The sequence below is a fragment of the Hemiscyllium ocellatum genome, chromosome 39 (assembly GCF_020745735.1).
Source record: "Hemiscyllium ocellatum isolate sHemOce1 chromosome 39, sHemOce1.pat.X.cur, whole genome shotgun sequence".
Lineage (NCBI taxonomy): Eukaryota > Metazoa > Chordata > Chondrichthyes > Orectolobiformes > Hemiscylliidae > Hemiscyllium > Hemiscyllium ocellatum.
Window position 1 is genome coordinate 15,344,614 of NC_083439.1, and position 15,019 is coordinate 15,359,632.

The 15,019-nt window shown below is 43.1% G+C and overlaps 1 protein-coding gene across 1 annotated transcript in view; it reads right to left on the minus strand.

Moving 5' to 3' along the window:
* The window catches only part of igdcc3 (immunoglobulin superfamily, DCC subclass, member 3), a 116,923-nt gene that overhangs the window by 40,647 nt on the left and 61,257 nt on the right, over positions 1–15,019 (minus strand). The window contains exons 4-5 of the mRNA XM_060852861.1: positions 13,571–13,701; positions 2,156–2,293 (exon numbers count right to left, since the gene is read on the minus strand). Of these exons, the coding sequence (XP_060708844.1) occupies positions 2,156–2,293; positions 13,571–13,701 (269 nt within the window). The remainder of the gene's footprint in view (positions 1–2,155; positions 2,294–13,570; positions 13,702–15,019) is intronic.

Genomic DNA, 15,019 nt, shown 5'->3' on the forward strand with positions numbered 1-15,019 from the left:
ATTTCAATGTAGAAAGCGGATTTAAAAATGTTAATAAAGACTCTTGCCTCTCAAAGGCAAGACACTCAAACACCTTGAGACACACTCGTGTAAAAACAGCACCATGCAGAGTGGTTCAGGATTGTGTTTTGCACATGTGATGGATTAACCCTTCCCTTCCTCAACACTCTCCAGTGCATCATAGGGTGCTGGGGCAGAATAAAATAACAAGGTCAATATTTCTGAGTCTCTACACCTTCCAGTATTTCTACCTGAGTGCATCTGCCATGTGTATTTATCCCAGTGTTTCGCCATTGGAATCATCTGACCTGTGTGTCTCAATCAGTGTATCTCGGTTGGTTGATGACCTGAAGCGTGGAAGGCAGTGAGTCACATACTGAGTGTTGATTATTTTATACTCTGCCAGTTTTTATTAGGTAAATAGAACAATATCTCTTGCATTACAATTGCACTGTCCAGGTGGGTCTGTGGAGTATGAACCACAATTTTACAAATCCTGAAATAGAACATAGAACATAGAAAAATACAGCGCAGTACAGGCCCTTCGGCCCTCGATGTTGCACCGACCGAAGCCTACCTAACCTACACTAGCCCAATAACCTCCATATGCTTATCCAATGCCCGCTTGAATGACCATAAAGATTTGGCGACTTACCGCCCAGAATAAACCATTGATAAAGACTGCTCATGCTTCATGCTGGAAATCAAATGCTTCATTCACTCAGCTTGTGGTACATTGATATTGGAGACAGAAACGAGTAAGGTATGAGTCAAATCACAGAGTACAAAACTAGGACCAGAATGACAGCTGGTTGGAGGATCCTACTCTTCAATGAGAAACAAAGTTGCTTGTTATTAAATTAAACCAACACCGAAAGCTGATGAGGATTTTCTATTACGCTGTTTTGGTCCTGCATGTTCCTGAACTGTCATTATGTCTCAATAAAACCTCAAGGACTGCATCATCATCTGACGCCTGGACTTGGAGCTCCAGTGAAGACAATTAGGATCCACTTCATGCTGAAAGGGATATATCAACAAAACTGGACACAAGCCGAGAAATTGACGTCAATATAATGATACCTGAGGATGATACATTGAGGAAATAATCAATGCACATCCACTGATGGTACAGGTGTAATAAAGCAAGTGCAGAGATAACTGAAGGTCAATGTACCTGAGATACAGGTACCATAACATGAATGCACCTGGGCAGCCACACTGCTCAGGGTCAATCCACAGGGGTTTGTAACTAAGTAATTCTATTGCACAATGATGGGGGCACATCACTGTTCTCCAACTCTAATAGAGTCTGACCTTGACATGCTGCAATGTTCGAGTAAAAAGTGAGGTCTGCACATGCTGGAGATCAGAGCTGAAAATGTGTTGCTGGTTAAAGCGCAGCAGGTCAGGCAGCATCCAAGGAACAGGAAATTCGACGTTTGATGAAGGGCTTGTGCCCGAAATGTCGAATTTCCTGTTCCTTGGATGCTGCCTGACCTGCTGCGCTTTAACCAGCAACACATTTTCATGCTGCAATGTTGGTAATCTGTGTGTCTGTAAAGGTGACCATTAAAGCACATGATCTCCCTTCTGAGTCTGGCCAATCACTACATGTGTGACTGGAAGGAATTAACCATACACTCCAGTAAGCTTTGTCTAATTATGAAGCACGACTGTGAAAGACAAACATGACTCACTATTAATCCAGTCCTTTCAAAGAACTTGATTCTCGTCTCCCATCACATTGTTCAAATACACACATTGTGCATGATAATTAGTGACGGTAATGCTGCTGTTGGGATGAGCTTGATATCAATACTCCCTCATCCCTTACTTAACACATTAAATCATCAAGTATTTCCCAAAGTAATCCAACATGAAAAATTCATTCTCCACGCACAGTACTAGAATAGACTGAAGGAGGGATTCTTCTGCTACCCAGGCAATTCTGACACTATCCCAACACAAACAATCTCAGGCAGAGTTTCTACATCTCTCTTTCCTCCCTGTCTATTAAATCTTGTTTTATCGACAGTGGCGTTTCTTGATAAACCTTCCTTCCTCCGAATGTAACCATTCCCTAGAGAGAGGCATGCCTCAGTCACAACCCCAACAGGCCCCAGCACGGAATCACTGACGTTCTCAAACTCACCGAGACGGCTCCAGGATACAATCGGACGAGGGTTTCCGGTCGCAACACATTCCAGGACGGCTGTTTGGTGCACTGTGAGGGTGAGGTTCTCCGGGCCAACCAGGATTGTTGGTTCCTTATAAACATTTGAGTGAGATCCTGAGGAAGAATCAAAAGGCAATATGTAACAAGCAAAGAGGGGAAAAAAAAGACAAACCTGCATTTATATAGCACCTTTTCAGGACCATGTGATGTCTCAAAGGTTTTGTAGCCAATTCTGAACTGTAATCATTAATACATGAAATGCAACAGTCTAGTTGTGCTCAGCAAGGCCCCACGAACACAAACATAATGAACATCTAAGCCATTTTGATGGTTTTGGTTAAGAGATTCTATTGGGGAGGATGTCATGATTAATTCTCCTGCTCTCCTGCTCTTCTTCGAAATAGCATGATGGGATCTTTTCTCTTTGTTGGAGCAGACAGTTGATGCCTCACTTCAATGTTTCAGTCTCTTATGATCCCAACTGATGGTAGTATTGGACAAGTTAGATTCCAAAATGATAGATCGTAAGTTTAATCTTTGCAGTTTGGTTACCATGTGAATTCAGTCACTGAGCATACTTGTGTGAATCTACCAATGTACCTTTCATAAAAAGAATACAAGTTTAATACACAAAAGAAAATAAATAAAACAAAGCTACATATATGTGTACTCATTTAAGATAAATTTAGAAATACCTTATAATGATCAGTAAACCAGAAAGATTTGGCCCTCTATACTCAGCAATATCCTTTACAGACACTCAGCTCCAGTGAAGTATCACACCAAATTTCACTCTTCTTTCTTACTCAACTGACATGGTAGCAAACCTTCCGATTGGCAACTTTCTGCACATTCACAAGATGTGATTCTCTGTGTTTCTCCCAGAGACAAACAGGCAGGCTAACTGATTTTTCATCACCAAACCCCAGGAAAAAGGCTTCTTCTAGCCCTGTCTACTCAAATTGCTAAAACAGTTTTTAAGACTTCTTTTCCACCCTGATGGCCTGAAGACATCCACAAACTGAAAACTGCCCTCCTACCAGAATAGATCTTTTCTCCTGAACTCAACCTGCCTGGTGCTCCCAGCCATCTATCTCTATAGGTCGTCAATGTTCCATTTAATAAAGAGCCCAGCAACAATATTCACTTTGATCTTAGTTGTTCTGATGCAGGTTTCAGAGTTCTATGCATGGCATATTTAAACCAGAGCAGAGGTTATACAGTGGAGCATGATGGGAATGCACATGGTGCTTCTGAGCTGCAACATGGCTGCTTAAAGAAGCATTACCCAGTGATTATCTTAACAGCTAGCTTACCTAGTCACTTAGCTTACATTGCATGCTTTCTTGGAAAGGCTGATCTGAACTCCCTGTTCAAGTTTAAAGAAATCAGAGAATTCCAACCAGAAATCCATGTTTCTGCCACTTTTGTATCTAAGTTCCCCAATAATAGTATTTATTTTATAAACCTTTATCACAATATAAGAGATTGGGTCCAAGTACTCAGGCGACTGACTATGTGGAGTTTGCACATTCTCCCCGTGTCTGTGTGGGTTTCCTCCAGGAGCTCCGGTTTCCTCCCACAGTCCAAAAATGTGCAGGTTAGGTGAATTGGCCATGCTAAAGTGCCTGTAGTGTTAGGTACAGGGGTAAATGTAGGGGAATGGGTCTGGGTGGGTTGCGCTTCGGCGGGTCAGTGTAGACTTGTTGGGCCGAAGGGCCCGTTTCCACACTGTAAGTAATCTAATCTAATCTACTCCCCTGGCATTGCACTGAAATGACTGCCTTGATGTTTTCCTCAAGTCTTAAGAGTGGGAATTGAACTCAGAACATTGTAACTTAAAGGTGAGAATGCTCAAATTTAGCCATGACAGAGAGTTACTCAGGGTCTCACAATCAAAACCCCTCCTCAGGGGTTTACTTCTTTGCGTGTGCTTGGCCAAAGAGGAGCTTCTGACAAAGGAAATTGGTCATTGATACTTTTTAAGTCAGTAAACATAGAGTAAATCAACAAAGAATGAGGATGAGCGCTGGTTCCAATATTCTGTTTTCATCTTCAATCATTATACAGCACGGAACAGAGCCATCAGTCTGACTCATCCACACTGACCAGACATGCCAATCTGACCTCGTCTCATTTGCCATCACTTGGCCCATGTCTTTCTACACCCTTCGTATTCATATACCCATTTAGATGCCTTTTAAATATTGCAATTGTATCTTCCTCATGATTTTATAAATCTCTAAGTTCACCCATCAGTCTCTGAAACTCCAGTGAAAAGAGCCCCAGCCTCTCTCCATAACTCAAACTCACCAATCCCGGAAACATCCTTATAAATCTTTTCTACACTGTATCAAGTGTAACAACATACTTTCTGTAGAAGAGTGTGCGGCACGGTGGCACAGTGGTTAGCACTGCTGCCTCACAGCGCCTGAGACCCGGGTTCAATTCCCGACTCAGGCGACTGACTGTGTGGAGTTTGCATGTTCTCCCCGTGTCTGCGTGGGTTTCCTCCGGGTGCTCCGGTTTCCTCCCACAGTCCAAAGATGTGTGGGTCAGGTGAATTGGCCATGCTAAATTGCCCGTAGTGTTAGGTGCAGGGGTAAATGTAGGGGTATGGGTGGGTTGCGCTTCGGCGGGTCGGTGTGGACTTGTTGGGCCGAAGGGCCTGTTTCCACACTGTAAGTAATCTAATCTAAAAAGAGCAATCAGAATCGTATGCAGTATTCTAGAAGTGGCCTCAGCAATACTTCAACAAGAAGATGTTAACTCAATGTTATATCACTTGACACAAATGTCGATGTCTGAAAATAAAATGCTATGGCAGCAGAAATGTCTAAGAGCTTCAGGTGGCAAAAAGACTGGCTTGTGAATCTTCACAATTCAAGCTGAAGGTTTAGTTCTGACCAGTTGGAAGGAGTGCAGCAAGTCAGATTTCCATTTATCATTTTCTAGTTACTATGGTTAAACGGTAAACTGCTGCACTAGTCATCCAGCCCTGTGTGAGGAAGAGAGGGGAACAGAGGGAGTTGGTTTGAACCCAAAGTGCACTTATACCACAAGAATAACAACTTTCTATCCAACAGCTTCACCACTCATTCTAAACAACCTAAAGTTCCAAACTCAACAACATAAGGAGTGAAAAAGGGAGGAGCAGGTTATGAAAACCATTCTCTTGAAATAAAAAAAAGGTAACTGGTCACGATACATTTGTTTTTGAGAAGCTATGGGAGCACAGACTAACACAGTAATATGGCTCATCGAAATAAAGATGGAATTGCATTTCTGTAACACTCTCATGAGTTCAGGATCATCTAAAATGCAACCAATAAGTGTTTTCTAAACGAAAATGGAAATTGCTGGAAAAGCTCAACAGGTCTGGCAGCATCTGTGGAGAGAAATCACAATTCATGTTTCGGGTCTAGTGGTCCTTCTTCAGAACTGACGATAGCTAGGAAAAAGTTGAGCTTTTCCAGCAATTTCTGCTTTTGCTTCTGATTTCCAGCATCCGCAGTTCTCTTGGTTTTTATTTAATGTTTCTTTAAAACTTGTCATGTGCTAGTGAGTTTGGAAACATAGCAGCCAATTTTCACACAACAAGCTCCCACAAACGTCATCGTTTTCATTATTTAAGAAGGGAGGAAGCAGAACTACAGACCTGTTAGATTGACTTCAGAAGTGGAGAAAATGTCAGAATCTATTATAAAAGGATGTGATAACTAAACATTTCGAAATGAATGGTAAAATTAGGTAGAGTCAACATGGATTTATGAAAGGGAACCATGTTTTTTCAAACTCAGGAGTTTTTGAGGATATTGTTTGTAACCTGGTTAAAGGGGTGCCTACAGATGTGGTGTATTTAGATTTTCAAAAGGTTTTTGAAGACATCTCATACAGGAGTTCAGTAAATAACATTACAGCACATGGGATTGGAGAAAAATAAACTATTTTGGGTGGGGAATTGGTTCACAGAAAGCAGATCAGCAGAATAACTAGAGAATGAGAGGTTTTTACGAATGCAGAATTGCGACAATTCATGCTAGGTACATACCTGCTCACAATCTATATCAAATGATTTGGATAATGGGATCAATGGTCTTTCTAAATGTGAAAACCTAAGTGGTGAGTCAATCCATGTTGACTCTATCTAATTTTACCATTCATTTCTAAATGTTCAGTTATCACATCCGTTTATAATAGTTGTGAGGTGGATGCAAGGAACCTTCAGAATACAACTTGAAAACTTTGGAGCAAAAACAGAAAGCTACAATCTTTCTGAACTGGAGAAAGGCTGGAAAATGCAGGTGTCCAAAGGGACCTACATGTCCTTGTCATGAGTCACTAAAAGGTAGCATGCAGATGCAGGAGGAAATTGGTAAGGCACAGTTGTCCTTCATTGCAAGAGGATTTAAGTAATGGAGTACTCAAGTACTTTGAACACAAATGTCTTGCTACAGCCTTGGTGAGGCCTTACTGAGAGTACTGTGTGTACACAGCTTTGACCCCTTATGAGAAGATAGATAAACTGGAATTAGACAGGGTGCAAAAAAAGGTTCATCAGATTACTCTTTAGGATGGCAGGGTTGCTTTATGAGGAGAGATTGCAACTTACAAAATTCTCACAGGACATGGAAAAAATAAAAAGAAGTTTTCTCAGGCCGGTGAGTCTCCCGCACAAGGTAAGGAGAAGGGGCAGGCCACTGATGACTGAGACGAGAAGGAATTCCTTCAATCAAAGGGTGGATCCTCTCTAATGCAAAGGGCTGTGGAAGCTTAGTCACTGAGCATCAGCTAGACAGAGATCAAGAGATTTCTGGAGAGCAATGACATTGAGGGATGTGGAGATAGACTGAGAAAGTGGTACTGCAGCAGATAATCAGACATGCTCCTACGTGTCCCTGATCAGAGAATTTGTCTGGTGATTGAGGGATTGAAAAACCAAGATCTTGGGAACAGCTATAAAATAGTGTCATGGCAGCCATTAAATTCAGTTGAGGTAACGAGAGGGTTTCACAGTTAATGTCCCATTTGAAAATGAGTATCTCTGATGATATACCACTCGCTCAGTCCTACACTTGGAGGAGTAGAATTTAACGATCCCCCTCCTCCACCAACCCCACACCTCAAGGGCACATTCCTCCATTCAGTCCTTATGTCGGGGTCCCAGAACTCACAATAACTAGCAGCCCCCTCTTCCCTATCCTACCTTTTCCTTCCCTCGGATTGCCCTACCAACACCCCTGGTGGGAGTAAACCTATCTTTTTGGTTAATTATTCATTCACAGGATGGGGACATCACTGGCTGGGCCAGCAATCATTGTCTAACCCTAATTACCCAGAGGACAGTTAAGAGTCAACAACATTAGCGAGTAGCTCAGGTTGAGGTTCTGGATGTCAGTTTGCTCATTGAGCTGGAAGGTTTGTTTTCAGATGTTTTGTCACCATATTAAGTAACATCATCAGTGAGCCTCCTGTGAAGCACTGGTGTTATGACCTGCTTTCTATTTATGTTTTTAGGTTTCCTTGAGTTGTGGTGTCATTTGGTTATGCTCATGTATCCTGATGTTCATGTCATTTACAGAATACCATGCAAGAACTGTAACAAACACTACATTGGACAAACAGGCAGAAAACTAGCCACCAGGATACATGAACATCAACTAGCCACAAAACAACATGACCCTCTCTCACTAGTATCCTTACATACAGATGAGGAAGGACACCACTTCGACTGGGACAACACATCCATCCTAGGACAAGCCAAAGAGAGACACACACGAGAATTCCTAGAAGCATGGCATTCTAATTGGAACTCTATCAACAAACACATTGACTTGGACCACATTTACCACCCCCTGAGAAAAATAACAGGAAATGATATCACCACAGGAAATGACATCACCAACCCAAGGAAATCTAAAAATATAAATAGAAAGCAAGTCATAATACCATAACTCCGGCTTCACCAGAGGCTCATTGATGATGTTGCCTAGGATGGTGACGAAACATTGAAAATGAACCTTCCAGCTCAGAGAGCAAGCTTACATCCAGTCAACCACATTGCTGTGGGTCTGGACTCACATGTAGGCCAGACCAGGTAAGAATGGCAGTTTCCCTGCCTAAAGGATATTAGTAAGCCAGATGGGTTTTACTGATAATCAGCAATGGATTCATGGTTATCGTTAGTCTCTTAATTCCAGATTTTCGTTGAATTCAAATTCCATCATCTGCCATAGTGGGATTTGAACCCTGGTCCCTGGGACATTATCTGGGGTAACTGGATTGACAGTCCAGCGATAATACCACTTGACCACTACCTTCCTTATCTGTTGGTACACGGATTCATTGCCTTACTAGCAGGCACCCTCTACAGCTTGAACCCATCCACAAACCCAAGCCAATCAGCAAATACAGGACACGGTGCCTAACCCATAATCCTGGAGCCAGGAGGTGTGATAATAGAAATCTGAAACACCACAAATCAATCTAACCAAACACTAGGAAGGTAATGATTGGAAGTGGTTGCTAACATTTGCAGTAGGCGCTTTAAAATAATGAAACTGTAGAATCTTCACGTGGGTAAATTAAAATCACATTGTTGTCAAGCCCATTGAATCATCTGAATTATTTATGCCACTTGAAATGCTACAGCCTAGGGAGCACAATAAGCAGACATCAGCACGTTTAACTCAGTCTGCAGGCTCCTGGGGTTGACAAGTAAGGCTTGAATAATAAATGCCAATACCACCTTCATCCATTTTTCTCTGATTTCCTTGCAGACGAATAGCAGCTGATTGAAACATTGGGGCTTTCTTTATTGTTGCTCATCCAACACAAAGTTCAAAAGCACGTTCCAATAAAATGCAATTTCATAGGCTGACCGAACACAACAGAATCTGGCCTCAAGTACACGAGCGAAATGTTACCTTTTCAGGTATAGACTGGTAGATGCTGCAGCTCACTGGCTGTGACAGAGCTCTTCCATTCTGCTGCTGGAGTAGTGTTCCCCTGATACCTGAGCTGACAAATACCCTGCTCAGTATCACCCCTTCCAAGGAAGATCCCAGGGATTTCCTGCTCCATGCTGGGTGAATTCATTTCAGCAACAAGTTACAGTTACATGCTGCCTTTAACACAGTAAAACAAAATGCCCGAAGACTCCTCCCAGGAGCCTGATGTGCACAACCTGAAATTTAATCAGTGATCTCGTAGGCAGGGGGCACAGGGAGATTTAGGAAAAGAATTCCAGAGATTAGGGCCGATGCAGCTGAATATCACAAATGCAAAGCACTGTGGATGTGAAATTGAAATAGAAAATGCAGGAAGTTATAGAGATGTACAGCATGGAAACAGACCCTTTGGTCCAACTTGTCCATGCCAACCAGATATCCCACCCAATCAAGCCCCACTCTCCAAACTCTTCCTATTCATATGCCCATCCATTTGCCTTTTAAATGCTGCAATTGTACCAGCCTCCACCACATCCTCTGGCAGCTCATTCCATACATATACCACCCTTTGCATGAAAAGGTTGTCCCTTAGGTCTCTTTTATATCTTTCCCCTCTCACCCTCGACCTATGCCCTCGAGTTCTGGACTCCCCCACGCCAGGGAAAATACTTTGCCTATTCACCCTATCCATGCCCCTCATGATTTCATAAACCTCTATAAGGTCATCCCCTCAGCCTCCGATGCACCAGGGAAAACAGCCCCAGCCTGTTCAGCCTCTCCCTATAGCTCAAATCCTCCAACCCTGGCAGCATCCTTGTAAATCTTTTCTGAACCTTTTTTCAAGTTTCACAACATCTTTCCGATAGGAAGGAGACCAGAATTGCATGCAATATTCCAACAGTGGCCTAACCAATGTCCTGTACAGCCGCAAAACAACCTCCCAACTCCTGTACTCAATACTCTGACCAATGATGAAAAGCATACTAGACACCTTCTTCACTATCCTATCTACCTGCGACTCCACTTTCAAGGAGTTATGAACCTGCACTCCAAGGTCACTTTTTCAGCAACACTCCCGAGGACCTTACCATTAAATGTATAAGTCCTGCTAAGATTTGCTTTCCCAAAATGCAGCACCTCACATGTCACACATCTGGCAGTATCTGTGCAGAAGGAGGCTACATGATGACCTTTCTCGTTCTGAGGAGAGCTCAGCAACCTAAACATTAACTCTGTTCTTCTCTCTCCACGGATGCTGCCAGACCTGCCGAGTTTTTATTAGAGCTGAAAATAAAATCAGCGTTGGGAACGATTAAATCAGTGGATGTGGAAAAGGTTAGATTTGGTGGATCACACAAATTTCAAAGGATTGTTGGGCTGTAGATGGAGACAAGCCAGGCCATGGAAAGGACATTAGTTAGTCCACTTTTGGAATAATGTTTTTACATCTGGTCTCCTTGTTATAGGAAGAATGTTGTGAAACTTGAAAGGGTTCAGAAAAGATTTACAAGGTTGTAGCCACAATCGGAGGGTTTGAATTCTCTCTCTCTCTCACTCTCTCTCTCTCTCTCTCTCTCTCTCTCTCTCGAGAGAGAGAGAGAGAGAGAGAGAGAGAGAGAGTGAGAGAAAGAAAGAAAGAGACTGAATATGTTGGGGTTATTTTCCCTGGAGCTTCAGAGGCTGAGGGGTGACCTTATAGAGGTTAATAAAATCATGAGGGGCATGGATAGGGTGAATAGCTAAGGTTTTTTTCCCCAAGGTGTTGTGTGTATGGAATGAGCTGCCAGAGGAAATGGTGGAGATGGGTATAATTACAACATTTAAAACATATCTGGATGGGAACATGAATAGGAAGGGTTTAGAGGGTTATGGGCTAAATGTTGGCAAATGGGACTAGATTAATTTAGGATACCTGGATGGTATATAAGAGTTGGACTGAAGGGTCTGTTCTTGCTATACAACTCTATGACACTATGTGAAAATGAGGAGGAAAGTGTATTTTACACATAAAGGGTCGGCAGACTAAAAGACAATACTGGTAGCATGCACTGACCTCGGCAGAGGAAATGGGGGAATGCTTTAGATTAAACTCAGTATCTTTAAACTAAGCTAGAACGGGGAAAGAAATCTCCTAACTCCAAATCATTCAGCACCTGCTGAAAGGTGGATGCTGATAGATCTTGGATCTGCCCAATCTCAAGATTCAGTTCAGATATAACCTGCACCATAAGAGCTCATTGCTGCTTACTGCTGAAGTTTAATATCAGCTACGGCTCAGTGGGTCTTACTTTGGAGTCACAATGTCATAGAGACATACAGCACGGAAACAGACCCTTCGGTCCAATCAGTCCATGCTGACCATAATCCCAAACCAAACTAGTCCCACCTGCCTGTGTTTGGCCCATATCCCTTCAGACATTCACATACTTTATCTAAATGGTTTTTAAATGTGTTAACTGTACCCGCATCTGCACTTCCTCTGGAAGTTCATTCCGTACACAAATCATTCTGTGTAAAAAAGATTGCCCCCATGTCTTTTTAAAATCCTTCTTCTCTCGCATTACAAATAAGTTCTCCAGTCTTGAAATCCCCCACCCTAGGGAAAAGACCCTTGACATTCTCCTTATCCATGTCCCTCATAATTTTATAAATCTTCATAAAGGTCACCTCTCAACCTCTTAGCTCCAGTGGAGAAAGGCCCAGCCTATCCAACCTCTCCTTAAACCCCCTGTTCCCACCAACATCCTGGAAAACCTCTCTTAAACACTCTCCAACTTAATAATATCCTTCCTATAGTAGGAAGACCAGAACTGGAGATAGTACTGAGTGTTCAGTTCAGGTCCAACTCAAAGACTTGAGTATAAGGATTAAGGCAGTACCAAAGGAGTGATGCTGTGTTCACTAGTGTTCTCTCAGGTGTGTGTCTGTGTGTGTGTGTGTGTCTGTGTGTGTGTGTGTGTGTGTGTGTGTGTGTGTGAGAGAGAGAGAGAGAGAGAGAGAGAGAGAGAGAGAGGGGGAGAGAGAGAGAGAGAGAGAAGAGAGACCTGTTTACTGTCAGGTGAGCATAGAAGATCCCATGACATTATTCTGAAAAGTAATCCCTAGTATCCTGGCCATCACAAAAATATATTACTTGATCATTATTATATTTCTGATTTGGGACCATATTGTGTGCACAATGGCAGCTGTGTTTCCTGCATTAGAACAGTGCCTGCACTTCAAGGGTATCACATTGGATGTAAAGCACTTTGAGATGCCTGATGGACATGCAGGGCACTATTTAAATGCAAGCCATTCTCATAGAGGAGGTTCTAATTTATTGGGGTCTGACTGTCACGAGGTTCATCTTGCAAAGGCCTATAAAGACACAACAAGGACCAAGGAATGTGTCTAAAACCAACAAGCTTACATGGTCATCAGTACATCCCAATTCCAGCTGTGTGCACTTAGACCCCATCAGAAAAAAATACATCTTCATCACTGCCTGGTCTAGAAACACTTGGCCATTTTACATTGGACTGGTCACTGGCTGTAGGAACCAGCAGGCACAGGTCAATATGAAATCCCCTGGGATGTGTGAGAGGAGTACTCATGGGTCACATTTGGTATCGCAAAGCTGGGGAAAGGAGAGAAGCAGCACAGGATAAACCACCAGCTTGTGTAACAGGAGTGTGGGAGAGTGCCATTCTCATCGAGCAGTGTTCAGTTATACAGTACTGGCCGCTTCCATTTCACTGCTCTTTTCCTCCAGTGATTATAAAGTTCATTTTCTGCTGCTTCTGTTCTGACAACCTCAGCAGTGGAACAGCGGGTCTTCATGTAACACTGAATGTAAGACGACAGTTTTCTAAGCCACGTGAACCATGGTGTTTGTGCTGGGCCAGGCAGAGAATCCAGAATATGAATATTAATGACTTGGTAATGCGCTGCACTCATCTTTGAAATTCTAATATTAGAAACAATTAAGCACTACTCTCAAATCAAATACCCCAGGGAATTAGGTAAGTGCAGATTTGATGAGATGCATTCTGACAGAGCCAATATGAATCCTCCTGTAAAAGTAGCTCACAAAGAAGCCATCCCCCGACCGTAACCTGTGTCTGAAGGGTCCTGAGTATACACTGCTTTGCAATGGTGCCACGCACAAGAAATGCAAATGTCACAGCAGCAAACAGCACCAGGCTCCAGCTGTGCTGAAGAGCTCAAAGCTCTGGGCCGTGTCAGACCATGGTCAAGCAGTCACAAGCACTGGACCGCACCACAACGTCCCTCTGCCAGCTGTGCCTGAGACTTGGCAGGTCTACATGCATTGTTCAACTCCTTTACTTTCTCAGAAGAGTTTTGCTTGCCTGTATTCAAGAGGCAAGGAGGAGTCTCTGCAGTTGGCGGCATGTGTTACATTTTCCACTGGGCACTCTGCGTGGAGAGAAACAGCACCAACCTGACACAGTGAGACTGGCCTCTTCGCTATGCCTTGTGTCGGCAGTGTTAGCTGCCACACACTGGTATATTCCACTGTCTTCTTCACCCACTCGTGTAATCTGAAGGACCCCCGTTGGCAGAAAGGTGAATCTGAAAGATAAAGGCAGCAGTTGGTTGGACAGTGAGAGGTTGAGTTTTCTTTCTAAAGTGGAGAGAGTCTGTCCTGTCCAAACCCTCTACCTCCTAAAAGGACAAAGACACCAGATATATGAGAATGCCACTGCTTGCAGGTTCCCCTCCAAGCCACACACCATCCTGACTTGGAATTAAATCGGCTGTCCCTTCACAGTCACTGAATGAACATCCTGGACTTCCTGCCCCAATAGCATTTTGAGTGTTCCCACAACATATGGACTGCAGCATTTCAAGAAGGCACCTCATCACCACCTTCTCAAGGGCAATTGGTCACATAGAAACATTGAAGATGGGAGCAGGAGGCAGCCATTCGGCCCTTCGAGCCTGCTCTGCCATTCATCACGATCATGGCTGATCGCCCAACTCCATAGCCTAATCCTGCCTTCTCCCCATAACATTTGACCCCATCTGCCCCACGTGCTATATCTAGTCGCCTCCTGAATACATTCAATATTTTGGCATCAATTACTTCCTGTGTTAATCAATTCCATAGGCTCACCTCTCTTTGGGTGAAGAAATGTCTCCTCATCTCAATCCTAAATGGTCCACCCCGAATCCTCAGATTGTGATACCTGGTTTTGGACACACCCACCATCAGGAACATCCTCCCTGCATCTACCCTGTCTAGTCCTAGTAGAATTTTATAAATCTCTATGAGATTCCCCCACCTCCCTCCATTTGTCTGAACTCAAGTAAAAACAACCCTAACCTCGTCAATCTCTCCTCATACATCCCATCCCATCAAAGAGGAAAATAAATAGTAAGGAAAATGTAAAACCATAGATTCATCCCTTCTGTTGCCGAATGGTTCCTATTGATGTTAGGTCCAAATGATCACTCCAACCTCCAACCCCAATGTCATGCCCTATATTGTCCTGCCTAATATTAAGGCGACTCATTCCACACTATCTCAGACTTGGTGACCACTTAATGCCTAGGCTCTCCCTGACGAGGTACAAGTCCTTTGAAGACTGCTCCACTCAGCTTTCACATTTATGAATAATTTCCACTTTGAAGAGTCAAATACAAGGTGATGTAGTAACAATTTCTTCCAACAAATGGCGCTCTTGCACCCTGCCATTTGTGAAGACCCATGCAATTTTCCTCAGGCATTTAAGCTGTAAATAGATGGTAAGATTCTGAAGTGGCTGCTCAGACTCCAAGTGGATGACTGAGTTTCTGAAGGGATGTGCACTCTTTCTCAAGGATTGTGAAGTTCCTATTTTGATTTTTTTGGTTGAGATTTATAAAGAGCTAAGAAAATGACCATCTG